The 26,862-nt window shown below is 62.3% G+C and overlaps 3 protein-coding genes across 3 annotated transcripts; 1 reads left to right on the top strand and 2 right to left on the bottom strand.

Moving 5' to 3' along the window:
* Positions 1 to 182: 182 nt before the first annotated feature.
* On the bottom strand, positions 183 to 9,299 carry ATXN7L2 (ataxin 7 like 2). The gene is given in 12 exon segments (XM_065698531.1): positions 183 to 451; positions 1,556 to 2,262; positions 2,265 to 2,290; positions 2,856 to 2,977; positions 4,013 to 4,190; positions 4,283 to 4,518; positions 4,635 to 4,717; positions 5,484 to 5,782; positions 5,862 to 6,027; positions 6,665 to 6,769; positions 6,862 to 6,936; positions 9,173 to 9,299. Coding segments are annotated over 12 exon segments (2,109 nt in total). The 5' UTR covers positions 9,270 to 9,299; the 3' UTR covers positions 183 to 436.
* Positions 9,300 to 11,555: 2,256 nt separating this feature from the next.
* Positions 11,556 to 16,861, bottom strand: SYPL2 (synaptophysin like 2). Its single transcript, XM_065698285.1, has 6 exons — positions 16,539 to 16,861; positions 16,142 to 16,213; positions 14,915 to 15,039; positions 14,333 to 14,534; positions 14,069 to 14,260; positions 11,556 to 11,764 (listed from the first exon to the last, which is right to left on the bottom strand). Exons 1-6 carry the CDS (start codon positions 16,587 to 16,589, stop codon positions 11,636 to 11,638), a joined length of 771 nt encoding a protein of 256 aa, XP_065554357.1. The 5' UTR covers positions 16,590 to 16,861; the 3' UTR covers positions 11,556 to 11,635.
* Positions 16,862 to 17,250: 389 nt separating this feature from the next.
* PSMA5 (proteasome 20S subunit alpha 5) lies at positions 17,251 to 26,205 on the top strand. The gene is made up of 9 exons (XM_065698284.1): positions 17,251 to 17,432; positions 17,550 to 17,616; positions 19,461 to 19,587; positions 20,387 to 20,454; positions 20,927 to 21,034; positions 21,133 to 21,191; positions 22,024 to 22,126; positions 23,937 to 24,023; positions 25,927 to 26,205. The coding sequence occupies exons 1-9, from the start codon at positions 17,404 to 17,406 to the stop codon at positions 26,002 to 26,004; spliced, it is 726 nt and encodes a 241-aa protein (XP_065554356.1). The 5' UTR covers positions 17,251 to 17,403; the 3' UTR covers positions 26,005 to 26,205.
* Positions 26,206 to 26,862: the final 657 nt, after the last annotated feature.

Here is a 26,862-nt window from a genome sequence, read left to right as displayed (position 1 = left end):
TCCCTGCAGACACCGCATCCCTGCCCCACAGCAGCACCGGGGGCCCCATCCTCACTCTGCCCTCACCAACACCCCCCATTCCCCAACCCCATAGTGACCCCCCCCCATACCCCCCCCCCCCCATACTTCTCGGCTTCTCTTTTTTCTTTCTTTTTCTTTCTTTTTCTAAAAAAGAAACAAAAAACAGCAATAATCATTCTTATAAATAGGGTGGCCCCTGGTGGCCATTGGTGGCCATTGGTGGCAGTCCCATGCCGGGCCCCCCCGCGCCCGGGGGCCGGTTTAGCAGCAAGAGAACAGAACTGAGTCTTGAGGTATTTGGCTGAGGTCGGTGTTTCCCTGGGGGGGGGGGGGGGCGGTGGTTGGGGTCTTTCCCCCCCCCCTCAATTCCATCGGCTCCCGGTGCAGGACGTGGGGTGGCCCCGGTGGCCTCCTGTTAATGGGCTTTGGACTGCAGAGAGGAGAGGGGCTGGGTGAGCCCTGGCCATGGGGAGACCCCGGCCCATGGTGTCCCCATGGTGGTTTTGGGGGCCCCAAGTGGCCCCCAGCCAGGGTCAGGGTGTTCCCCAAAGGGAGCATCGGCCACCATGGAGGAAGCGTGGTGGCCCCCAAAGGTCTCCATCCCATCCGCAGGCAGGGTGAGGGGGACCCACAGCATCCGGCACCCAGGAGCGGGATGTCCCCATGGTGGGATATGGGTACCCCCCCGGCATCTCCCCGGCATCAGGGACCAAAGTGTCCCAGAGGGTCCCCATGGGGTCCCCCGCTAAGGACAGGTCCCCATGGTGACCCCAGGGGGTCCCCCAGCATCCCCAACCCGAGGCCAGGGGGTCCCAGAGGGTCCCCATGGGATGTGTCTGTCCTGCCCCCCAAGGACCGGGGTGCCCCAGCAGCCCCCAGCCCTAGGAGAAGATGGGTCCCCTGTGGGTGCTGGTGGCCCTGGGCCCCCATTTCCCCCCTGACACTCCCCAGCATCACCCCAAACACCCAGTTCCCCCTGCCCCCCATCCCAGCAGGGACCCCCCCCATCTCAATAGGGTCCCCCCTATCCCAACAGAGACCTCTCCCCATGTAATAGGGACCCCCCATCTCCATAGGGGCCCCTGTACCCCAACAGGGTCCCTTTATCTCTATACGGACCCCCATCCCAACAGGGCTCCCCCATCTCAACAGGGTCGCCTTCTCTCTATAGGACCCCCCCATCCCAACAGGGCCCCCTTATCTCTATAGGAACTCCCCCATCTCAACAGGGCCCCCCCACCTCTATAGGACCCCTCCCATCCCAACAGGACCCCCCCTCTCAACAGGACCCCTTTATCTCTATAGGAACCCAGTCATCTCAACAGGGCCCCCTTATCTCTCTATGGACCCCCCCATCCCAACAGGGCCCCCCCATCTCAACAGAGCCCCTTTATCTCTATAGGAACCCCCCCATCCCAACAGGGCCCCCCCATCTCAACAGGGCCCCCTTATCTCTATACGGACCCCCCCATCCCAACAGGGCCCCCCCATCTCAACAGAGACCCCCCCCCGGCCCCCCCCTCCCCAGCCCTACCTTCAGGCCGCTCCGCTTCTCCTCAAAGCCCGGGGGGGTCCCCATCTTCTTCCTACGGACGGACCCCCCCGGGCCGGGGGGGTCGGGGGTGGCGGGGGGGCCGGGGGGGGGCGGCGCGGGCCTGGCTTTGACCCCCCTGCAGTAGGTGGCCGCGTTCTTCCTCTTCTTCACCTCCTCCTCGGCGATGCAGCGGGGGGGCGGAGGGGGGGGGCCCGCTCCGTGCACGGGGGGGGCCCGGGGCTGGTCCAGCCGCTTGGCCCGGGCTGTGCCGTTGAGGACGGGGATGGAGGCGGCGCTTTTCGTCTTGCCGGGGGGGGCCGAGCTTTGCGCTTTGCTTTTGAGCCCGTCCCCCCCCGCGCAGGTCCGTTTGTAGGGGGGGCCCCCGGCGCTCAGGGGGGGTTTCCACTTGCGGGGCTCCGCGTCGCGGCATTCCCGAGCTCGGGAAGCGTTCCCGGCCCTGCCGGCCGGCAGCTGGCTGAAGGAGGGCGAGGGGGTGTTCGCAGGCAGCGGGGAGGTGATGGCGCGGCTGCAGCCCCCCCCCTCGGGCTGGCTGCAGGCGGCAGCGGCGTGCGGGGACCCCCCCGGCGACAGCAGCATCGGAGGGACGCGAGGAGGAGGGGGGGGCACGGGGACGGGGGTGGGGAGGAGGTGGGGGGGGCTGCAGGGGGAAGGGGAAGGGCTGGGGGGGGGCCGGGGGGGGCTGCAGGGGGGGGGTCGGCGGCGGGGGGGATCTTCCTGTGGGAGGGAGGGGAGGGGTGAGAGGGGAGCCCCAGATGCCGGCTCCCGGCATTGGCACCCCCCAAGTTTTGGGGGGGGGGGAAAGTGAAATGGGATCCCCCCCCCCAAATCCTCACTTGATCCCTGATCCCCTTTTCTCCTCCAATGCAGGTGAAGGGGATGAGATGGGACCCCCCCAAATCCCTGCTCCCGGCGTTGTGCCCCCTATTCCAGATGGGGAGGGGTGAGATGGGCCCCCCCCAAACCCCTACTCCAGTCCCTGACCCCTCAATCCCGATGGGAAAGGGGCAATACGGGAACCCCCAAATCCCTGCTCCCACCCCTGAACCCCCCCGTATCCCCCTAATTCAGATGGGGAGGGAGGGATGAGATGCTCCCCCCCCAATTCCCACTCCAGTCCCCAATCCCCCCCCCAGTCCATGTGGGAAGGCTGAGACACGACCCCCCCCCAAATCCCTGCTCCCATCATTGCCCCCACATCCCCTCCTATTTCACACGAGGAGGGGCGAGATGGGACCCCCACATCCATGCCCCCATCCTTGCCCCCCCGGCCCCCCCCCACCTCCACATGTGGGAGCTCAGGTGCCGCTCCAGCATGGAGCCCAGCGCCGCGCAGAACCGGTCCAGCCGCCGGTTGAACACGTAACAGCCGGGGCTGACCAAGCGGCTCCCGAAGGTGCAGAACTGGGCGGGGAGGGGGGGGCACATGGACACGGTCAGTGACCCCCCCCAAATCCCTGCTGCTATCCCTGAACCCCCAAGTCAATTCCTAGTTCAACCAGATGGGGATGGAGATGGGACCAGCTGGGGATGGAGATGGGACCAGCCAGGGATGGAGACGGGAGCAGACAGGGATGGAGATGGGAGCAGACAGGGATGGAGATGGGGACCAGTCAGGGATGGAGATGGGAGCAGCCGGGGATGGAGATGGGAGCAGCCAGGGATGGAGAGGGGACCAGCCAGGGATGGAGACAGGAGCAGACAGGGATGGAGATGGGAGCAGACAGGGATGGAGATGGGGACCAGCCAGGGATGGAGATGGGACCAGCTGGGGATGAAGATGGGACCAGCCAGGGATGGAGATGGGACCAGCCGGGGATGGAGATGGGGAGCAGACAGGGATGGAGATGGGGACCAGTCAGGGATGGAGATGGGGACCAGTCAGGGATGGAGATGGGAGCAGCCAGGGATGGAGACGGGAGCAGCCAGGGATGGAGATGGGAGCAGACAGGGATGGAGACGGGAGCAGCCAGGGATGGAGACAGGAGCAGCCAGGGATGGAGATGGGAGCAGCCAGGGATGGAGATGGGAGCAGCCAGGGATGGAGACGGGAGCAGCCAGGGATGGAGATGGGACCAGCTGGGGATGGAGATGGGACCAGCTGGGGATGGAGATGGGAGCAGCCGGGGATGGAGACGGGAGCAGCCAGGGATGGAGATGGGAGCAGCCAGGGATGGAGATGGAAGCAGACAGGGATGGAGATGGGACCCCCTAAATCCCTGCTCCCATTTTGACCCCCCCAGTTCAGGTAAGAGGGGTTGAGACGGACCCCCCCCAAGTCCCCACTCCAGTCCCTGGGTCCCCAAATCCCCCCCAGTTCAGGCAGGAAGGGGTGAGATGGGACCCCCCCAAACCCCCCCCTCTGACCCCCTTTCAGCACACAGCAGCATTGGGTTAATGGGGGGGGTCCCCAACCCACCCCAGGGTCTCCCCACTCACCGCCTGTGGCCGCGGTGGGCGCAGGGGGGGCCGGGGGGGCTCCTCACCCCCTTCTTCTTCACTGTCCTCACTGGACACCCGGGGCCCCCCCTTGGGCACAGGGAGGGGGAACACCCCAATGCCCCCATCCCCGGGGGGGGGCACATCCTCGGGGTCACTGTCGGAGGAAAGCCGGGTCCTGCGGAGTAACGGGGGGGAAGAGATGTTTGGGGTGCCCCATATGGGGGGGTCACCCATTACCCATCACACCCCCCCCCTCCCCAGCCTCACCGGGGCAGCGGGCAATGGGGCAGCTTGGCTCGGCAGGGAACGGCACTGGGGGGTCCAGTGAGGGGCTGCAGCAGTGAGGGGGGGTCCTGTGGCGTGGAGGGGGGCGGTTCCTTCCCGGGGGGGCTCCTGTCCTTGGGGGGGTCACCTCGTCGGGAGCTGGCCTTTAGCTCAGCCACCAGCACATCAAAGTCCTTGTCCCGGCCCTGCACCTCGCGGCGCTGGTGAACAGAGTGGATCTGCACCAGGAAACATGGGATGGGGTCAAAACGGGGGGGGGGGACACGACACCCCAAAAACACCCCCCCCCTCCATGGGCAGGGTGAGGGTGTCCGTGTCCCAGCCCCTCCGGTACCTTGCAGGTGAGCAGGCGGGTGCAGAGCTTGTTGGTGTCGGGGTTGAGCACCCCGCACTGCCGGTTCAGGTCGCACTCCTTGCCTGCGGGCAGAGGAAGGCAGCGGGTGCTGGGGGGGGCGCAGGGGGCGCTCAGTGCTGGGGACCCCCCTCCAAGTATCCAGCCCTGGTTGAGGTTTTGGATGGTGGGGATGAGAGTGATGGGGGGGGGGGTGGTCCTGGGGGCATCACCGGGATCACTGTGGGTAAAGGGGTTGGAATGGGAGCAACCAGGGATGGGGAAGGGGGAGCAGACAGGGATGGAGATGGGAGCAGCCAGGGATGGAGATGGGAGCAGCCAGGGATGGAGATGGGAGCAGACAGGGATGAAGAATGGGACCAGCTGGGGATGGAGATGGGGAGCAGTTAGGGATGGAGATGGGGACCAGAGAGGGATGGAGATGGGACCAGAGAGAGACGGAGAATGGGACCAGCTGGGGATGGAGATGGGTGCAGGCAGGGATGGAGATGGGGACCCCCTCCTTGAAGCAAGAGGCTGGGGTTGGGGGCAACAGCCCTGAATCACCCTCCATGGGACTGGGGGGGGGGCACCACCTCCTGAGCCCCCCACTTTCAGCCGCCAAGCTGGGTTCTGCTCATGCCTTCGGCGGGGGGACACGACACAGTGGGGAGGGTTCAACCCTGGCTCATGCTTGTGCCCCCCAGAACCTGCTGCTGAACAGAGCACGGGGTGGGAGATGCTCCATTGGTACCAACCCCAACGCCGAAACAATGGGGACCGGGATGTCCCACCGGGACAGCGACCTGCTGACCCCCCCCATCACCAGCATGGAAAGTGGGGGGGACTCACGTGCCAGCTTCTTATGGGACCTGGGGGGTGTCTTGGTGGCACCGGGGGGGTGACCTGGTGGCTTCTCCCCTGGCGCAGGCCCATTCTCTGGTTTGCCTCCGGGGTCATCATCGGGCACCAACGAGTCCCCCCCGAGTCCAACCGGCGCCGGGGGCTCCTTTGGCACCGCGGCACTGCCGGGTTTCCCTAGGGATTCCTTGGAGCCGTTGGGAATGGCCTTGGGGGGCACCTTGATCCCGTGCCCGTCTGGTTTGGGGATGCTGGGGATCTTCTCCAGGTTGACCACAGGCACGAACAGGCTGCGGAGAGGGTTGGCGGGGGGGGGTCAGAGCGGTTGGGTGCCATGGAACGGGCACAGCCGCCCCTCCCGGTGCTCACCACAGGTTGTTATCCTTGTCCGGCCGCTCGGGAAGGGGCTGGGGTCTCCTGCGGGCTCCGGGATGCTTCTCCCGCAGCGCCTTGGCCGTGCCGGGGGTCCCGTTCACGGTGACGTGGCACTTGGCGGCGCGGGCGTAGAGCTTGGAGAGCGGCCCATGGCGGCGTTCTGCTGGGAGAGGGTGGGATGGGGACGGGGAGAAACCGGGGCTGAGCCCACAGCTGGGGTCCCACCAATGCGATCTCCTCCCCCCCCCCAGCACCAGCCATTCCCATGGGATGTGCTTGGGATGCTGTGTCCAGCTCTGGGATACAGCCCCAGAGGGACGTGGAGCTGCTGGAGCGAGGCCAGAGGAGGCCATGGGGATGCTGCGAGGGCTGGAGCAGCTCTGCTCTGGAGCCAGGCTGAGAGAGCTGGGCTGGGGCAGCCTGGACAAGAGAAGGCTCCTGAAGGGGAGACCTGAGAGCAGCTCCAGTGCCTAAAGGGGCTGCAGGAAACCTGGAGAGGGGCTTTGGGGAAGGGCCTGTAGGGATGGGATGAGGAGAAACAGCTTCCAACTGGAAGAGGGAAGAGTTGGATGAGATATTGGGAAGCAGCTCTTCATTATGAGGGTGCTGGATAGGGTGCCCAGAGAAGCTGTGGCTGCCCCATCCCTGGCAGTGCTCAAGGCCAGGTTGGACACAGGGGCTTGGAGCAAGCTGCTCCAGTGGAAGGGGTCCCTGCCCGTGGCAGGGGTTGGAGCTGGAGGAGCTTTGAGGTCCCCTCCATTCCCATTCCCAAGCCCATCCTGGGGTCCTGTGCTCACCGCAGTGCTTCTGGAATGCCTGGGGCTTCACCACCTGGCTGCAGTGGTTGCACACCACCAGGTAGAACTCGTCGTGCGCCGGGCAGTGGCCGAAGATGCTCATGTCTGTGGGCAGAGCGTGGGACACGATTCCCGGTGCCGGGAGGAGCCGAGCCCGGCCCCGGAACACCAGGAATGCTGCCCAGGGATGAGCCTACCTTCCTTGATCAGGGTCATGGCATCCAGCTTCTTGCTGCTGCTTTTCCCACTCTCCTCCAGCTCCAGCCCGGATCCTGCTGGACACAAACCCCCATCAGCAGCGCCCGGCACAGGCTGTGACCAACTGGGTTCCCAGTGCCATCCAACAGCGCTATACTGGGTACCCGGTGCCATCCAACAGTGCTCTATTGGGTATCCAGTGCCATCCAACAGTGCTCTATTGGGTACCCAGTGCCATCCAACAGCGCTATACTGGGCACCCGGTGCCATCCAACAGCGTTATACTGGATACCTGGTGCTATCCAACAGCGCTATACTGGGTTCCCGGTGCCATCCAACAGTGCTATACTGGGTACCCAGTGCCATCCAACAGTGCTCTATTGGGTATCCAGTGCCATCCAACAGTGCTCTATTGGGTACCCAGTGCCATCCAGCTGTGCTCTATTGGGTACCCAGTGCCATCCAACAGTGCTCTATTGGGTACCCAGTACCATCCAGCTGTGCTCTATTGGGTACCCAGTGCCATCCAACAGTGCTATACTGGGTACCCAGTGCCATCCAACAGTGCTCTATTGGGTACCCAGTACCATCCAGCTGTGCTGTACTGGGTGCCCAGTGCTACACTGGGTCCTCAATGCCATCCAGCTGTGCCCTATTGGGTGCCCAGTGCTATACTGAGTGCCCAGTCCCATTCAGCTGTGCCATAGTGGGTGCTCAGTCCTGTCCAGCCATGTCGTACTCGATACCCAGCACCATACTGGGCATCCGGTCCCATCCAGCAGTACCAGTTTGGATACCAGTGTCATCCAGCAGGGCTACACTGGGCACCCAGTCCCATTCAGCCTGTGCCGTACTGGGCACCCATTCCTGTCCACCCTGTGCCATAGTGGGTGCCCATTGCCATAGTGCCTGGCTCCCACCTGGTGCTCCCAGCACCCACCACCCGGTTCCCAATGCCCTCTGCCTGCTCCAGGACGATGGTGCCAACTGGTGCCCCATCTGGGCTACCCAGTGCCTGGTCTGGGCTACCACAACTCGATGGGGTAACTGGCTCCCAGTAACAGGCACAGGCTTCCCAGTGACCAGACTGGGCTGCCCTGTGCAGGGCTCCCGCTGCCTGGTTCCGGGTACCAGTTCCTGGTTGCCCAGTGCCCTGTTCCCAGTGCCCAGAGCATGGTTCCCAGTGCAGGATGCCCCATTCCCAGTGCCAGGAGTAAGAACCAGGTTCCCAGTGCCTGGTGCAGGGCTCCTGGCTCCCAGTGCACAACGCAGGGCTCCCGGTGCCCATTCCCAGTATTCCTGTTGACCAGTGCCCAGTGCCTGGATCCCAGTGGTGGGTGCTCAGTTCCCAGTGTCCAACACAGGATGTTCCTGGTGTCAGGTGCCCGGTTCCCAGTGCCGGGTTCCTGCTTCCCAGTGCAGGATGCCCCATTCCTGCTGCCCAGCTCCCGGTGCCACCCGCCCAGTGCCCAGCACAGGCTGCCCAGCTCCCGGTGCCCCATTCACAATTCCCAATGCCAGGCTCTCGGTGCAGGATGCCCTGCTCCTGGTGCCCTGCTCCCAGTGCCGGGTGCCCAGTGCCAGGCGCCCTGATCCCAGTGAAGGATACCCCGCTCCCAGTGCCCTGTTCCCAGTGCCCAGTGTTCCCGGTGCAGGATGCCCAGTGCCAGGAGTAAGAACCAGGCTCCCAGTGCCTAGCGCAGGGCTCCTGGTTCCCAGTGCACAACACAGGGCTCCTGGTGCCCATTCCCAGTGTTCCTGTTGACCAGTGCCCAGTGCAGGGTTCCCAGTGCCTGGATCCCGGTGCTGGCTGCCCAGTACAGGGTACCCGATGCTGGGTGCCCAGTTCCTAGTGCCCAGTTCCCAGTGTCCAACACAGGATGCCCCATTCCTGGTGTCAGGTGCCCAGTGCCCAGTTCCTGCTTCCAGTGCAGGATGCCCAGTATCCAGCACAGGCTGCCCCATTCCTGGTGTCAGGTGCCCAGCTCCCAGTGCCCAGCTCCTGCTCCCAGTGCGGGACGCCCCGTGCCCAGCACAGGCTGCCCACCTCCCGGTGCCCCATTCACAGTTCCCGACGCCAGGCTCCGGGTGCAGGATGCTCCTCTCCCGGTACCTGGTGACCCCCGCGCTGCTCCCGGTGCCGGGTGCCCAGTACCGGATGCCCGGCTCCCAGTGCCGGAGCCCCCGCTCCCAGTGCCCTATTCCCGGTGCCGCTCGGCGGCGCTGCCACCGGGGGTTGGAAGAAGGGGGGGGGGGGGCGGAGGTGCGGGCGGGCGCGGCCCCGGTTCAACCCCCCCGCCCCCCCCTCACCGTGCTCTCCGGGCGGCGCCGCGCGCTGCACCCACGCGCTCCAGCTCTGCCCCGCGAACTCGTCCAGGCCGGGCACCCTCCGCTCCGCCGCCGCCATCGCCGCCGCCGCCGCCTCCCCCCCCCTCTTCCAACGCCGCCGCCGCCGCCGCCGCCGCCCCGCGCGCCCCCGCGCATGCGCTGCGCGCCCCCGCCCGCCCCGCGGCACCACGGGCGGTGTAGTCCCGCCTCCCCCCCCCCCCCCCCCCCATTCCCGGTACCCCCCGAGACCGGCACCGGTACCGGTACGGGTACGGGTACGGGTACGGGTACGGGTATGGGTACGGGTACGGGTACGGGTATGGGTACGGGTATGGGTACGGGTACGGGTACGGGTATGGGTACGGGTATGAATATGGGTACGGGTATGGGTATGGGTACGGGTACGGGTACGGGTATGGGTATGGGTACAGGTATGGGTACGGGTATGAATATGGGTACGGGTACGGGTATGGGTATGGGTACGGGTATGGGTATGGGTACGGGTACGGGTATGGGTATGGGTATGGGTACGGGTATGGGTATGGGTACAGGTATGGGTACGGGTATGAATATGGGTACGGGTACGGGTATGGGTATGGGTACGGGTATGGGTATGGGTACGGGTACGGGTATGGGTATGGGTACAGGTATGGGTACGGGTATGAATATGGGTACGGGTACGGGTATGGGTACGGGTACGGGTATGGGTATGGGTATGGGTACGGGTACGGGTAGGGGTATGGGTATGGGTACGGGTATGGGTACGGGTACGGGTAGGGGTACGGGTACGGGTATGGGTACGGGTACGGGTATGGATATGGGTACGGGTATGGGTATGGGTACAGGTATGGGTACGGGTACGGGTATGGGTACGGGTACGGGTATGGATATGGGTACGGGTATGGGTATGGGTACGGGTACGGGTATGGGTACAGGTAGGGGTACGGGTACGGGTATGGGTATGGGTACGGGTACGGGTACGCATATGGGTACGGGTTAGGGTATAGGTATGAGTACGGGTACGGGTATGGGTACAGGTACGGGTATGGGTATGGTGCAGTACAGTGTGGTGGGGACGTGGCCACACACCCCGTACAGGGATGAGACTGGGGACTCCATATACCCCTATACCAGCCGGCAACCCCGGGTCCTATATACCCACCCCTATACCCCGGTCCTGTGCACCTCTGTACACAGAGGTCCTGTGTACCTCGGTACACCTCCTGTGTACCGGCATGGGACTGAGGTCCTCTATGCTCTCTATAGCGGGATGATGACCGGGACCCTATGCACCCCCATATAGGGATGGGACAGGGGACTCCATATACCCCTGTAACAGGATGAGGATTGGGGTTTGTACACCACTGTACTGGGATAGGAGCAGGGGTCCATATACTGCCTATATTGGCTCTAAGGGCCTGAGGTGGGACCAGGGTCCTATATAGTCCCTATACTGGGATGGGGACTGGGGTCCTATGCACCCCTATGTGGGGATGGGCATCCCAAGGGTTACCCCTACGTGGGGCTAGACAGCCAGGGGTGACATATATACCCCTATATGGGTCTGAAGACACCGGGGTTACCCCTATATGGAGCTGGGGACATCGGGTTACCACTATATAGGGCTGGGGACCCCGGGGTTACTTACACCCCAACAATGGGCTGAGCCCTGGGCTCGGGTGCACCCCAGTCCAAGCTGACCTCGAGGCTATAGGGCCCTATAGAGCTGGGCAGCAGTTACCTGGGCCCCTATAGGGGCAGGACACCCGGGGGTGGACATACCCCTGTGTAAGGGTCCGTACAAAAGGAGGGCATACGGGAGCTGTGTGAGCCCTCTGTAAAGCTCCTTTTACAGAGCAGGGACCCCAGGGGGTGTAACACACCCCTCTATAAAGCTCCCGGGACCCCCAGGGGAGTACATACCCCTATACAGGGCTCCTTACACAGAGCAGGGACCCCAGGGGGGCGTATATACGCCTATATAAAGCAACCCAGAGGTTGTACATCCCCCCTGTACAGCTCCAATGTACACCGGGGGCAGTACATTCCCCCTATACAGCTCCTATGCACACCAGGAGCCGTACATCCCCCCTATACAGCTCCCTATGCACCCCAGGGGCCATACATCCCCCCTATACAGTGCCCTATGCACCCCAGGGGCCGTACATCCCCCCTGTACAGCGCCCTATGCACCCCAGGGGCCGCACATCCCCCTATAGAGCTGCCAGGACACGCGGGGGTCGCACCCCCCGGCACCGAGCTGGTACCCAGGACGTTTATGGGCCCCTTAGAGCCGCGGGGTGATGCAGGGTCCCGTGTCCGCTCGTGCGTGTGTTCCCCCCCCCCCGCCACCCGCAGCCCCCCCCATAGCAGCCAGCGGCGCCCCGTCCCCGGGCTGGCGGCCGGCGCGAGGCCCCGGGGCGCGGGGGGGCCCCCCCCGGGGTGCTATTGCTTGTCAATGGCGCCCTGCTCGGCCGCGGCGTCGCGGGGCGCAGCCGGTGCCCTCCACGGCGTCTCCCGCAGCACGAACCAGCAGTTCCCGGCCCACAGCAGGCAGTTGATGAAGCCGAAGAGCTGCGGGAGGGAGCGGAGGGGCACCCGTGGGGCACCCCCGAACCGCAGGGGACGCGTGGGCCCCGTGGTACCCCCTGCGCCTCGTGTGCCCCCTGCACCCACTGCACCTCATGTGCCCTGTGCATTCCATTGCACCCCATGCACCTCATGTGCCCCATGCACCTCATGTGCCCCATGCACCCCATTGCACCTCCTGCACCTCATGTGCCCTGTGCATCCCATACATCCCCTGCACCTCATGCGCCCCATGGCACCCCCTGCACCTCATGTGCCCCGTGCACCCCATACACCCCCTGCATCTCCTGTGCCCCCTGCATCCCATTGCACCCCCTGCACTTCATGGGCCCCATTTCACCCCTGCACCTCATGTGCCCCGTGCACCACATTGCACCCCATGCATCCCATTGCAGCCCATACACCCCCTGCACCCCGCGCATCCCATTGCAGCCCATACACCCCTGCACCCCATGCATCCCACTGCAGCCCATACACCCCTGCACCCCACACACATCCCACTGCAGCCCATACACCCCTGCACCTCTCCGCCCTGTGCACCCAATGCGCTCTCCGAACGCCATTTCAACCCATGCACCCCATTGCAACCTCCCGCACCCCATGCAGCTCGCACCCAATGCACTCTGTGCACCCCATGCAACCCATACACCGCCTGCACCCCATGGGCCCCATGCACCACGGGTGTGCATGTGTGTACACGGCTGCTGCACGGTGCACTTATGTGTGTGCGTGCATCTCCACGTGAACACACGTGTGTGCCTTCATGTGCATGGCTCGGCAAGGACGTGCAGGCATCCACGCGCGTGCACCCCCGAACACCCCACGCGTGTGCACCGGTGTGTTACATGTGTGCACGTGCCCTATGTCCCCCATGCCTGTGTACATACATGTGTGCACACAGCCTGTGTGCATGTGTGTGCACGTGTGCACGTGTCCTGTGTGCATCTGTTTATGTACATGTATGCCCTATGCACCCCATGCATGTTCATGTGTGTACATGTGTGCATGTCCTATATATCCCACGCATGTGTGTGTGTACATGTGTGCGTAAGTCCTATGTGCCCCATGCGTGTGTGTACATGTGCACATATGTCCTATGTACCCCATGCATGTGCATGTGTGTGTACATGTGTGCATGTGTCCTATATACCCTATGCATATGCATGTGTATACATGTGTGCATGTCCTATATATCCCACGCATGTGTGTGTGTACATGTGTACATATGTCCTATGTGCCCCATGCATGTGTGTGTGTACATGTGCGCATATGTCATTGTGCCCCATGCATGTTCACATGTGTGTATACGTGCACGTCCTGTATACCCCATGCATGTGCGCATATGTCCTATGTGCCCCATGCATGTTCACATATGTGGGTACATGTGTGCACACAGCCTACGTGCATGTGTGTGCATGTGTGTGCATGTGTGCACATGCCCTATGTGCATCTATTTATGTACACATATGCCCCATGTATACCTCATGCATGTGCATGTGTGGTGTGCATGTGTCCTATATACCCCATGCACATGCATGTGTATACATGTGTGCATGTCCTATTCATCCCACACATGTGCGTGTGCACATGAGCACATATGTCCTATGTGCTCCACGCATGTGTGTGTGCACATGTGCACATATGTCCCATATACGCCATGCATGTGCATGTGTGTACATGTGCACGTCTTATGTACCCCATGCATGTGTGTGTGTGCATGTGCACATATGTCCTATGTGCCCCATGCATGTGTGTGGGTACATGTGCACATATGTCCCATGTGCCCCATACATGTGCATGTGTGTACATGTGCACATATGTCTTATGTACCCCACGCATGTGTGTGTGTGCATGTGCACATATGTCCTATGTGCCCTATGCATGTGTGTGTGTGCATGTACACATATGTCCCATGTGCCCCATGCATGTGCATGTGTGTACATGTGCATGTATGTCCCATATACCCCATACATGTGCATGTGTGTACATGTGCACCTATGTCCCATGTGCCCCATACATGTGCATGTGTGTACATGTGCACCTATGTCCCATGTGCCCCATACATGTGCATGTGTGTACATGTACACGTATGTCCCATGTGCCCCATACCTGTGCATGTGTGCACATGTGCACACACTCCCTTCGTGCCCCATGCACCTCCACACGTGTGTACACGTGCACCCCCCCATGCCCCCCACCCACACGCATGTGCCCACGTGTGCGCACACAAGCACCGCGCTCCCCCATCACGTGACCACGCTTGCACACGCGTGCGCCGTCGCGGCTCACCACGGAGATGTTGGCCAGCCCCATGGCCGGCGTGGTGCCGGCGCCGCACACCGCCTCGCTGCCGTGGCACACGGCCATGGCCGCCGTGAGGCTGCCGGGCCGCGTCGCCGCCTTCACGTCGCTCAGCCCCTTGCCCCACGCCGCCGCCGCCACCAGCCACAGGAAGGCGAAGCAAACGGTGACACAGAAATCCTGCAGGATACCGGGATCAGCCGCGCCCCCCCCCTGCTCCTTAGGGATCCCCATCCTAAGGGATCACCTTACCGCCGATGGGAGCTTCTTGTTCTCGCCGTAGAGGGAATGAAAGCGCAGGTAAAGCACCAGAGCTGCCATGGTGTAGAGGAAGGAGAAGACCCCCAGGGTCACGAAGAACTCGGCCGGAGCGGAGAAGTCACCCACGAGGTGCAGGGTGCGGGTGCCCCCCTCGCCCTCGCAGTCCGGCATCTCAAATGGGACCTGGTATAACCTGGGAGAACGGGAAGGGGATGGGTGGGATGGCGGCGATGGGTGCATGGAGGGCAGGGACCTGCGCTGTGCCCTGCCCCGGTGTCCCAGCGTGGAGCTGGTGGCCAAGGGAAGGGATTCACACTGTGCTTAATGGATGGACCAGCTCCATCCCTCATGATCCCGGACGGTGCCGGACCCGCAGCCGGGTGCTGAAGCTCCTCAGACGGGACACAGCATCCCCGCATCCGTAGAACCAGCGGCTGCGGTCCCGTGCACGTACCAGCATCCAGGCTGGGGTTGAACCCCAAACCAGCACCCCATAGACCCCCCATTCGCTGTGGGTGCCGGGTGGGCCCCCCCGGAGGGGGGTGTCCGTCCCCGTGCTCGGTGCCCCCTCACCTGAAGGGGTACCCGAACTGGACGGAGATGACGCTCATCTCCTTGGTGTCACCGTCGCATCTCACTGTCGCCCCCGTCTCGCCGCTGAAGGAGCCGCAGGCCCCGAAGGCAAAGATAGCGAAGAGCTGCGGGAGGGAAGGAGAGGGTCGGGGAGCTCCACATCACGGGGACCCCCCCCCTGGAGTGGGATGCATCCAATTGAGGGACCTCCGATGCTCAATGGATGCTCCAGCAAGGACAAGGACCCTCCCCATCCCTTCGTTTTAAGCAGGGTGCAAAGCGCTGGAGCAGGATTCCAGCAAAGCAGGAGCATCCCTACGGTGGGACCTATGGGATCATGATCTCCATTGTCCCCTCCTGCCATTCCCCATCCCTTAGCACCAAGCTGGTCTCTCCTCCAGCTGGATTGTGCCAGGGAATCACCATTCCCAAGTAGTTTTCCGGCAGCTCATCCCAGCCGAGCAGCCAGGCCTGACGCCGAGGGGATGGGCAGTGGGAATGGAAGGCCATGTAAGTGTGGAAGCGGGAATGTTGGCGGCCATCCCGAGAGATTTTCCTCCTGTTGGGGGTGTCTTTGGCACACAGGGGCTGCCAAGTGCCAGCCGGGTGCAATTATCCACAGCGGAGAGCATTGGGATCAGAGGAACCCCCCCCCCCCCACCTTGGCACAGCTCCTCCGGGTGGGGGATGCCCAAAGGGGTCCCAGGGCTGAGCCCCCCCCTCCCGTGCCTCAGTTTCCTCACTGCTGGCACCGCAGCGCGGGGGTGGCCGGGCCCCCCCCCGGCGCGCAGGGCCCCGGCCGCAGAAATGCCACCATGAAACCCAATCCGGAGCCATTCATGGCACGGCCGGGCCGGGGCCGGGGCCGCGGGCGCTCGGGTCCCCCCCGTCCCCGGGGTCCCCGCTCCTGGTGCCCGCTGAGCCCCAGCACCCCCCGCACCCCCAAACCCCCCCCACCCGCTGCCCCCCGCGCCCATGGCACTGATGGGGACCCGGCACCCCCCTGTCACCGACCCCCCCCCGGGCCAAAGCCACCGGCTCAAGGTCACCGGGGGGGGGCTTGCGTGGCCCCCGCACCCCGCGAGCACCCCGGGATGGGGTCCTTGTTCCGGAGGGGGGGTGTTAGGGAAGCAATGGGGTACCCCAAATGTGGGGGTCCCGAAGGAGCTGTGCCCGACGGGAGGGTCCTGGGCCGTGATGAGTGGGGGAGCACCGGGGGGGACTCACCCACTCCAGCACCTTGATGAAGCCGAGGGGCTCCAGGAGGCGGCCCCAGCGCACCCCGGTCAGGATGCGGTCCTGCAGGGAGAGAGCGGCGGGAGCCGGGGCACCGGGCGGCACCGGGGCTGCAACGAGGGGGCCGCACCGGCGGGGGGGAGCTTCAGGGCACCGAAGGGCTCTACCGGGGGCTGCACCGGGGGAGCGGAGGAGGGGGGTCGGGGGACGGGGGGGGGTTGCACCGGGGGCACTGCTCCGAGAGACCGGGAGCGCTGCTCCGGGGGCCGGGGGGGGCTGCCCCTGCTGCGGCCCCAGAGCAACGAGGGCTGCAGCGGGACAGCGGGGAGCTGAGCAGGGCCACGGAGGGGAGGCAGCCCCGGGCACGGGGGTGTCACCGGAGCCCTACCTGGAGCCGGGGCGCTTTGTCACCGGCCGCGGGGACGCCGGGGTCCGACATGGCCGGGCCGGGGGCGGTCGGTGCTGCCTCCGCCGCCCGCTGGGACCGCTCCGCTGTCGGAGCCGCCACCGGGAACCCCACCGCCCCCGGGGCGGGCAGCACCGCCCCGCCCCCGGCAGGGTCCCCGGTCCGCCCCGTCCACCCCCGGGACAGCCCCCGCCCCGGGCCGCCCCCGAGGGCCGGGCAGCTCCCGCCGCTGTGTCCGTCCGCCCCCCGTTAACCTCCATGTGCCACCATCAAGGGGAACGGAAAGGGGACCCCCGCTGGGACCGGTAACGGGGCTGTGTGCTCGGGACCCTGGCGCACCCCGGTGCCTCTGAGCGGGGCCCCTCTTATCTCCCCCCGTATCCCTCCCGGTACCGGCGCCGGTTTCTCCAGCCCGGTACCGCCCCGTCCATCAGCGCCCTGGCCCCGCCCCTCAGCGTTATGCCACGCCCACTCCGCATTGGCCCCTCCCCTTCACACGCCTACCCCCACCGTTGACTCCGCCCCCTGCTCTCTAGCCCCGCCCATTAGCGCCATGGCCCCGCCCCCTTCCCCTGACCACGCCCCTCTCCCTCCCTCCGCCCACCCCCACCAGGCCCCCGTCCTCCCCTCCTCTCCCTCCCTCTCCGCTCTCCGATTGGCTGCTCGGCGCGCAGCGCTGTCCAATGAGCGAGCGGCGCGGGCGGAACCGTGTCGTGAGGGCGGGGGCGCTGACCGGAAGCGGTGTTTGCAGACCCCGCTGAGGGCCGCGCCGCGCTCCCGGTCCCGGCTCCCTCCGCCTGCTCCCTCCGCCGCCGCTCCCGGTGCCGCCGCCGCCGCCGCCGCCGCCATGTTCCTCACACGCTCCGAGTACGACCGGTGAGTGCCCGCTCCGCGCCCGCGGCCTGCGGCTGAGTCACGGGCCTGCGCCCGGCCCGGCCCGCGGGCAGCCCGGGGGCCTGCAGGCGCTGACCGGGCTCCGGTGTTGTCCCGCAGGGGGGTGAACACGTTCTCGCCCGAGGGGAGGCTGTTCCAGGTGGAATACGCCATCGAGGCCATCAAGGTACGGTCCGGGCGCCGCAGGGGGTGCTTGAGGGCTCCTTCCGGGCGCTCCTTCACAGGGGGCATTGCTGAGCCCCCCCCCGAGCTCCGCTCTGCATCAGGAGCAGCTCGATCCCCCCCAGCCAATCCTGCCCCTGGGGGGTGAGGAGCCAAAAGTCGCATCCAGGGCAATGAGCCCCTCTCAGGGCCCGGCCCGGCCTGGCAGTGCCGAACCTCGGCTGAGGGCTGGGGGCTGCTGTGCGCTGAGCACCGGGGTGCCCGTACAGCACGGCTCACACTGCCCCTGCGTCCAGAAACACTGCCCGAAGAGCAGGGGAGCGCTTGGGCTGCTGCCTGCTCACGTCCCTGTGTCCGAGCGGCATTCCTGCCTGGAGCTGGGCTCTGCAGAGATGGAATTGTGGAATCAGTCATGGAACCACAGATAGGTTTGTATTGGAAAGGAGCTTAAAGCCCATCCAGCTCCAACCCCTGCCGCGAGCAGGGACCCCTTCCACTGGAGCAGCTTGCTCCAAGCCCCTGTGTCCAACCTGGCCTTGAGCACTGCCAGGGATGGGGCAGCCACAGCTTCTCTGGGCACCCTGTGCCAGCACCCTCATAATGAAGAGCTGCTTCCCAGTATCTCATCCAACTCTTCCCTCTTCCAGTTGGAAGCTGTTTCTCCTCATCCCATCCCTGCAGGCCCTTGTCCCAAGCCCCTCTCCAGGTTTCCTGCAGCCCCTTTAGGCACTGGAGCTGCTCTCAGGTCTCCCCTTCAGGAGCCTTCTCTTGTCCAGGCTGCCCCAGCCCAGCTCTCTCAGCCTGGCTCCAGAGCAGAGCTGCTCCAGCCCTTCCAGCATCTCCATGGCCTTCTCTTGGAAGGCATCCATGCATCCATCCATGCATCCATCATTCATCTCTTCCCTGAGCAACATCAATTTTGACACCTTAAAGCCTTGTGAGTCCTACTTTGCAAGGCAGAAGTGAACTCTGAAAGCCAGAGAGGAGGATTTCACATCACAGCCTTACCACTGACTGCATCCACACCAATCCGTTGGGCTTCTTTCTTCACATTAGTGCCTTTTCTCCGAAGCATCCTGGTATCCACAATAGGATTTATCACAGGAACAACAGCACTTGGCGCAGGTACCATTACCGGGGGCTCATCTCCAGCCTCTACCTTGTTCCCAGCACTGGGAGCTGTGCACCGATCCCAAGGGAAGGAGGGACACTGGATGTCACTGCAGAGATATTGTTATGAGTGAACCTACAGCCCATGGGCACCACCTGAGCTGCTGCAATTCCATCATGGGTTGAGCAGGAAGAAAGGGGAGAAGCCAGAAGCTTCCACAATTCCTGCTCTCATGGATGGATTTGGGGCTCTAAAGTCAGCACAGTAACCGGTATCCACTGGGAGTTCTTGCTTCCCAATGCCTTGATAAATGAGACTGGGATGAGCTCTTGGGCAGAAGCTGTTCCCTGTGAGGGTGCTGAGGCGCTGGCACAGGGTGCCCAGAGAAGCTGTGGCTGCCCCATCCCTGGCAGTGCTCAAGGCCAGGTTGGACACAGGGGCTTGGAGCAAGCTGCTCCAGTGGAAGGGGTCCCTGCCCGTGGCAGGGGTTGGAGCTGGAGGAGCTTTAAGGTCCCTTCCAACCCAAACCATTCCATGCTTGGCACTGCTCTGGGAATGACCACACTTGAACCTTCCCAGTTTCCTTCCCCAAGTCCCGACATTTCAAGTCCGCTGTGCAAAGCTGGAGCATTTTATGGCTGGGTTTCTGCTTCCCAAACACATCACTTACAAGTCACAGTTAGCATTGCACTGCTTCTGTGTGGGGGGGGTGGTGCTGACCCTGTGGTGCTTTCCAGCTTGGCTCCACAGCCATCGGGATCCAGACCTCGGAGGGAGTGTGCCTGGCTGTGGAGAAGAGGATCACCTCCCCGCTCATGGAGCCCAGCAGTATTGAGAAGATCGTGGAGATCGATTCCCACATAGGTAAGGAGGAAGAAAGGAGCTCTGGGGGCTCCTCTCATAGAGCCCCCCCTTGACTCTTGGGGCTGCAGGTACCAGACTCTGTCTCCTGGGAGCATCAGGAGCTGGGTTTTGGGGCTGCCCTTCCCTTTGTGCAGAGCTGAGTGGGAATACTCATCCCTCCCAGGTCCTGGTTGCCAGTTTTCCAGGCTCCAGGCCAGCAGGACATAGTTAGAGGTGCAGGAAGAGGCAGCTGAAGCCCCCCCACCCCCCGGCCTCGCTGACCTCCCTCATGAGAGCTCATCCCAAATTTAGCTCTGGGAGGGCAGGGAATTACTGCAGAAGGTTTGATGTGAAGCCAGGTCCTCACGGAACACTAATGCCAGCCTGGATCCCAGCTCCTGCACACTGAGGGGGGGCCCACGACGGGCTCGTGAGCAGATGTGGAAAGCAGGAGAGCTCCAGAACAGCCGGGTTGGTGCTGATGGGGGTCATGGGAGCTCCTGAAGGCCCTCATCTCCTCCCATGTGCTTGTGCCACAGCCCCTCTCTTCCTGCTGCATCCCCAAAGCTGTGGGGCATCAGCTCCCATGGAGGGCACTGAGGAGTTCCCTTTCCAAGCTCTTGCATCTCTTCTTGGGTGGCTTCCCTTGCCTCCATCCCAGCTCTGGGGCATGGATCCATTTGGATCCAGAATCCATTTGGATTCATCCTCCTTTCCTTTCCAGCAGGCAGCGCAGTGCCTGCTCCAGCACGGAGAGCTTTGGGAAGGGACATCACCAGTAACCAGTGACATGATCCATGTTTTCCCTCTCTGCTTCCAGGATGTGCCATGAGTGGCCTCATAGCTGATGCAAAGACTCTCATTGATAAAGCAAGAGTGGAGACTCAGGTGAGACTTGGTTCCTCCTCTTAACCCAGCAGCACCGCTCTGGGGGCATCTTGGAAGTCTCTGGAATGGGAAGAGCATCTCAGGGAAGGAGCTGGAGGGGAATGGGGGCTTTGACTTGTATTGGTGATGCTTCTGGCACCTTAAGATTCCTCAGTGCCTCGGGTACGGATCTGTGCTGGAGTAAAGGCTCTTCTGGGAGGTTTTCCTTCATGTCAGCCCTTTCCCACCCTCTGGAGACCTGGATGACCCCAGAAACACACTGGGATGAAGAGCCCTGACCTTGCGCTTGCCATCCCAAGCTTTTCCAGGGGAGCTGCTCCCATCCTGGCGCTCCCCTCCTGTGGCTGGATGGGCCAAGAGAAGTTGCCTGTGGCTGCTTCCCATCGCTCCAGCCCTCTGTGTGAGCGATCCCGGATGCCCATGTTTTGGGAATGAGGCGCTAAACCTGGATTTTCCTGGATTTCTCCTGCAGAATCACTGGTTCACCTACAACGAGACCATGACCGTGGAGAGCGTGACCCAGGCTGTGTCCAACCTGGCGCTGCAGTTTGGGGAGGAGGATGCAGACCCAGGGGCCATGGTGAGGGGCTGGGGGTGCTCTGGGTGCTCGGGGGGGGGGTCTCTTGCCCCCCCCCCCCCCCCCCCCCGCCCTGACCTGGTGCCTCTTTCCTGCTGCAGTCTCGTCCGTTCGGGGTCGCGCTGCTCTTTGGAGGAGTGGATGAGAAGGGACCTCAGCTGTAAGTGGTGCTCTCTGCAGCCGGGCCAGCTCTGGGAATGACAAAGCCTCTCCCAGAGCTTCCTGGCACATCTTCACGGCTTGATTCTGGGATTTCACTTTAAGCCGAACACTTGGGCTTTATCCCATTACGGACCTGATGTGTCTGTTAATGCTTTTAAACCCTTCCCTTCAAAGCGCAGCCGGCTCAGGGTTGATGCAGACCCTTTGTCTTCCCTGAATCCTTCCTCTTTAACCTGGTTCCTGAGTGGGAGGGAGCTGTCGGAGCTCTCCTCATCCCCAGTTTATTCTTACCTTTCTCTAAAGGAGAAGCAGAGCCACCGGTAACATAATCTGTGGAGCCTGCTGCAGCATTCCTTAGGGAGGTGCTGTAACCTGAACTCCTCCTCCTGTGCTTCAGACCCTGCAAGGGGAATGGCTCAGCAGGGCCAACCCGATAATGTCTCCCCATGGAGCAGGAGGGAAAACCTGATGGGTTATTGACTAAAGGGGGGGAAATCAAGAGGAAAATGGCCCTGCCCTGAGCATGGAGGGCAGTGGCAGGAGCCTGAAGCTCTTCACATCCAGGCTCCCAGCCCGGTGTGGGTCTGCGGGTGACCCTTGGGTGCTCCTCACACCTTGGTTGGCTCCTCTGGGTGCCAAGAGCAGAGACCTGTGAGGTTTTGAGGCCCCCCCAAGGCTGTGGGGTGTCAGGGAGGAGGCTGAAGGTGGCTGCTGCCAGCTCTGCCCCACATGCACAGGGAGCAGCCCTGTCCCTCCCCAGTGCTGCGCAGTGGATCCCTGGGGCAGCTCCTGCTGGGATGGCTTCACCTCCTCCCCTTGTATCCCTGCAGGTTTCACATGGACCCATCCGGGACGTTTGTCCAGTGCGATGCCAGAGCCATCGGCTCCGCCTCGGAGGGGGCTCAGAGCTCCCTGCAGGAAGTTTACCACAAGGTAAAGGCTCGAGGAGCTCCTAGCAGCTGCCGCTTTCCTTCCTGTGGGTGATGGAGAAGCTTCTCCTTGTGCTGTCGAGGAGGTGCCCGAGCTCCTCGGGGTGGCCCTGGGTCCGTGGTGCTGGCTGCTGGGAGTGGGTGCTGGTGCTGAGCTGCGGGGGGAGGATCTCTGCGAGCAGGAGCAGCGCACCCAGCAGCTCCCCCTGCTGCTGCTGCAAGGGGAGAGCTTGGTCTCCAGCGGGTGAGTTCAAACCATGTCAGAAGGACTGCAGGTTGGGCAGAGAAGAGATTCAGAGCGGCCCTGCCGAGGAGGACTTGGGGGTGCTGGTCGATGAGAAAATGAACATGAGCCGGCTGCAGTGTGCGCTCGCAGCCCAGAAACCAACCGTATCCTGGGCCGCATCAAAAGGAGCGTGACCAGCAGGGTGAAGGAGGTGATCCTGCCCCTCTGCTCTGCTCTTGTGAGACCTCACCTGGAGCATTGTGTGCAGTTCTGGTGTCCTCAGCGTAAAAAGGACATGGAACTGTTGGAACAAGTCCAGAGGAGGCCACGAGGATGAGCAGGGGCTGGAGCACCTCCCGTATGAAGACAGGCTGAGGAAGTTGGGGCTGTTCAGCCTGGAGAAGAGGAGGCTGTGTGGAGACCTCAGAGCAGCCTTCCAGTATCTGAAGGGGGCCTATAGGGATGCTGGGGAGGGACTCTTCATCAGGGACTGTAGTGACAGGACAAGGGGTAATGGGTTCAAACTGAAACAGGGGAAGTTTAGATTGGATCTAAGGAGGAAATTCTTTCCTGTTACGGGGGTGAGACACGAATGGGTTGCCCAGGGAGGTTGTGAGTGCTCCATCCCTGGCAGTGTTCAAGGCCAGGTTGGATGAAGCCTTGGGTGCCATGGTTTAGTGTGAGCTGTTCCTGCCTATGGCAGGGGGTTGGAACTGGGTGATCTTGAGGTCCTTCCCAACCCAAACCATTCTGTGATTCTATGACTTGGTGTGCTGTACCCACAGAGCTGGGCCTTGGGAGGGGGAGATGGATGCAGCCTCAAGCGTGAGGAGCTAAAACCAAGTGTCTTTGTCTCAGCTCGTCTCTTAACCCACTGCACTTGAGCCTTCACAGTGCCACAACGGCTCTGATTTGGGGTTCAATGGAGCCTTTCTTCCCCCCACAAGGAGGGAGCTGCTTGGTCTGTGGGGTCACTGCTGAAAAGCACACTTGAGGAGGGTGATGCTCTGAAGACTCCAGCCCAGGAACCTCACTGGTTCATAGCAGAGCATCTCCAGTGCTGGGCTCCCTTAACCCTCTGCAAGCACAGATACCGTCGCTCTTTGCCTGTTCCCCAGCCTCTGCTTCCCCCTCACACAGGGATTTACATGGATAAACCCTCAGAGGGAATCCAGCCTTTCAGAACTCCTTGAAGGGGGGGATGGACAGGAACTGGTGAGGAGAACCAGCCCCTCATGTCCCAGTCCTGCCCATAGGGTGTTAGTGCCCAGTTATGAAGCTTGCCAGAGGCCCAGTCACTGTGCTGTGATGGTGACGGTGCTGTGGTTGTCACCGTGCTGTGGTGGTGATGGTGCTGTGGTTGTCACCGTGCTGTGGTGGTGTCGGTGCTGTGCTGTGGTTGTCACCATCCTGCCCCAGCAGCAGCTTCGATCTCTTGTGGATGCTGTCAGTAATGTGCTAAGCTTTGAAACTTGCTGCCAGGACCAGCTTAAAGGCTTTGGGAGGAGCAGGAGGGACGGCAGCGCCTTGTCCCTGCTGAAGGGACAAGCGCTTGATGCCATCGCTGAGCGAGGGCTTTGTTTTGCAGTCTATGACACTGAAAGAAGCCATCAAATCTTCCCTGGTCATCCTGAAACAAGTGATGGAGGAGAAGCTGAATGCAACCAACATCGAGGTAACTGGGACTGGGCGGACAGGCACTGGGATGGTCTTGGCTTTCTCACTGCGCATCCAGTGTCTCAGGGGTGTCGTGGGGAGCATGGAAGAGGGACTCTGCATCAGGGCCTGCAGGGACAGGCCAAGGGGAATGGCTTGAACCTGCCCGAGGGGAGACTGAGATGAGCTCTTAGGCAGAAGCTGTTCCCTGTGAGGGTGCTGAGGCGCTGGCGCAGGGTGCCCAGAGAAGCTGTGGCTGCCCCATCCCTGGCAGTGCTCAAGGCCAGGTTGGACACAGGGGCTTGGAGCAAGCTGCTCCAGTGGAAGGGGTCCCTGCCCGTGGCAGGGGTTGGAGCTGGAGGAGCTTTAAGGTCCCTTCCAACCCAAACCATTGCAGGACCCTTATGAATGCACTGAGGAGCAGCTCAGGGCTGGAGCTCTCTGGTGCAGGCTGTGGCTTAACCCAGCAAACCCTGGAGCCCTCTGACCTTCGAGCCCTGCAGTGCCGCTCGGATCTCTCTTTCCTCCCCAGCTTTGGCCATTCTCTTTCCCCTGCTCCTTGTAACATTAGAAGCAATGGGAATTCTGCAGCTCCTGGACTTGCTATATTGAGGCCTGAGTCAGGGCCAACAATCTGCTGGGCAGGAGCCCCGCTGAGGTGAAGCCTCGGGCAGGAACGTGCTTCCCCTCGTCCCCTTTGCCCACAAGCAGCTGAGCTCAGCCTCTCCTGAGCTTTCTGGCTCTGCAGATCCCCATCAGTGTGGTGGAACCTGGCCCCTGCAGCCCTGCTCTTCATCCCTAATGCTCCTTTATAGGCAGGGAAGGTAAAACCCCTTCGCTTTGCTGGTGGTAGTGGCTGGATGGTGAGCAAGGCTGGAGGATAGAGTTTGCTTCTATTTCGGGCAGGTTATGAGGCGCTGGCCCTTTCCAGCTCATGGCATTCCAGCTCCGGAGCTGCTCTGCTCCCATTCCTTCCCTCTGAGCGCTGGGAACCTGTCCCCAACCCAGCCTGAGAGTGTGCACCTCATCCCATGCTGCTGTGGGGACCCTTCCTGACAGCAGGAACCAGCTTCCTTTGGGTGGGCAGGGCGGACGGACACTGGGAACCTGGATCCTCTGTCCGGAAACACTGCCTGGGATCTGCTCCCAGCCCACATGGAGCAGCTCCCATCCTGCCCAGCCCCAGGGCTCTGCAGCACAGAGCAGAGGAGCATGTACAGTATCCTTGTCATGTCCCTGTTTAACAGGGCTTAACTGTGCTTGGCAAAGCCCTTCCCGTGGTGAGGAATCATCTCGGGGTTGAGGATGAGAAGGCTGGGGAGTAAAAGGTTTCTATGGACTCAAGCGCCCCTTGGGCTGGGAACCTGGAAGGAGCTGCTTTGCTTGGTAGCAAGTACACGTACGTGGTGCTCTGGGGTATTTATGGTGCTTCCGTTTGGAAGCAAAGTGTGGTCGCAGGAGAGTTAAATCCATTGGAAGCAAAAGCCAGGAGCCTCCGTGTGGTGCCTTTAAATGAGTTGCTTCCCTGTGGGGGAATGGTTGGGTAAGGCTCCTGTAGGGCTCTGCTGCTCCCATTCTAGGGGTGCAGCACATGGTGGGGGGGGTCTGGGCCCCAACACCCCTCGTGCTCTCTTGGCTCTCACAAGGGGCAGGATGGGTCCCCTTGCTTGGTCCCTGCCGAAGAGGCGCCTCTGCTGAGGACCATGTGGAGCTGCATCCCCTCCTCAAGCAGCCTCTTCCCCATGGCCCTTCCCTTGCATCTCCTATGAGGAGACTGAGTCAATTCAAAGCTATTTCTGCAGCAAGCAGCTATTTTGGGGGCATCCCGGAGCATGTTCCGGGCTGGAATGCTGCTGCTGGGCCGGCAGCAGGGACAGCTGCTGCTCTGCTCCCTGCTTAACCCCTTGCTCCTTCCCTCGCAGCTCGCCACGGTGGAGCCCGGGATGAAGTTCCACATGTACACGAAGGAGGAGCTGGAAGAGGTCATCAAGGATATCTGAAGAGGAAGAAGACTCCCTCCGAGGTTCATTCCCCCCCCCAGTCAAAGTGACCTGAGTGCGTTCCGCTCCCTGGGATCTCTTTGCCAGCAGCAGCAGCTGGGGTTGCTGTGCATAGAAGGCTCTTGAGGGTTTTTTATTGTTCCTGTACATAACTGATCTCTGCAAGGAGAGGGAAGGAGAATAAAGCCTTTTGTTACTCTACCCTGGGCTCCTCGTTGAGGTTTGGGGATGTTGGGAGCTGAAATCAGGGCAGCGACTGTGCCAAAAGCAGGGCCAAGTCTCCCTCTCGTGGTGGCTTTGCATCAGCTCAGCTGCAGCTTGGTTTGGAGCTCTTCGGTTGCATCCCCCTTTGGTGCATCCCCTTGTCCTCCCATGGGTTTTGTCCGTAAGGCCTGAGCTGGAGCTTGACTCCTTCCTATGGCAGAAATCCATAACCAGGCTTGGGATTTGCTTGGGAATACCTGTAGCACTGATAGACCAGAGCCCACCAGGGCTGGGGTTAGTGGCGCAGCCCCTTCGCTTCCTGCACATCCTGCTTAGGTTTGAGGGCAGTTGTGTTTGGATTGGAAAACTGCTGCTCATCCACTTGGTTGGGGTGGTTTTGTTTCTCGTTCCCCAGCATTATCCTTGGAACAGCATCTCAGAACTGAAGGGATAAGGGAATAAACTGGGATTTGAGTTATGGAAGGGGTTGGGCTGAAGGGACCTTAAAGCTCATCCAATTCCATCCCCTGCCAGGGGCAGGGACACCTTCCACTGGAGCAGGAGCCAAATAGTCACAGCAAACACTTGTACCCACCAGCCCCTGTTACCCTCTGTAGGGTACCATCCCATCCTCTTCATGTCTCCCTCTCTTGC

Source organism: Lathamus discolor, chromosome 19, assembly GCF_037157495.1.
Source record: "Lathamus discolor isolate bLatDis1 chromosome 19, bLatDis1.hap1, whole genome shotgun sequence".
In the NCBI taxonomy this organism is placed as follows: domain Eukaryota; kingdom Metazoa; phylum Chordata; class Aves; order Psittaciformes; family Psittacidae; genus Lathamus; species Lathamus discolor.
The sequence above is the reverse complement of the archived record's forward strand: the minus strand, read 5'-3'. Positions and strand labels throughout refer to the sequence as shown.

Coding starts and splice junctions, on each gene's coding strand:
- PSMA5 (XM_065698284.1), top strand. CDS start 17,404: ATGTTCCTCACACGCTCCGAGTACGACCG. Junction 17,433..17,549: donor ACACGCTCCGAGTACGACCG/GTGAGTGCCCGC, acceptor GTTGTCCCGCAG/GGGGGTGAACACGTTCTCGC. Junction 17,617..19,460: donor ACGCCATCGAGGCCATCAAG/GTACGGTCCGGG, acceptor GGTGCTTTCCAG/CTTGGCTCCACAGCCATCGG.
- SYPL2 (XM_065698285.1), bottom strand. CDS start 16,589: ATGTCGGACCCCGGCGTCCCCGCGGCCGGTGACAAAGCGCCCCGGCTC. Junction 15,040..16,141: donor TCATCAAGGTGCTGGAGTGG/GTGAGTCCCCCC, acceptor TCCCTCCCGCAG/CTCTTCGCTATCTTTGCCTT. Junction 14,261..14,332: donor ACAAGAAGCTCCCATCGGCG/GTAAGGTGATCC, acceptor GGTATCCTGCAG/GATTTCTGTGTCACCGTTTG.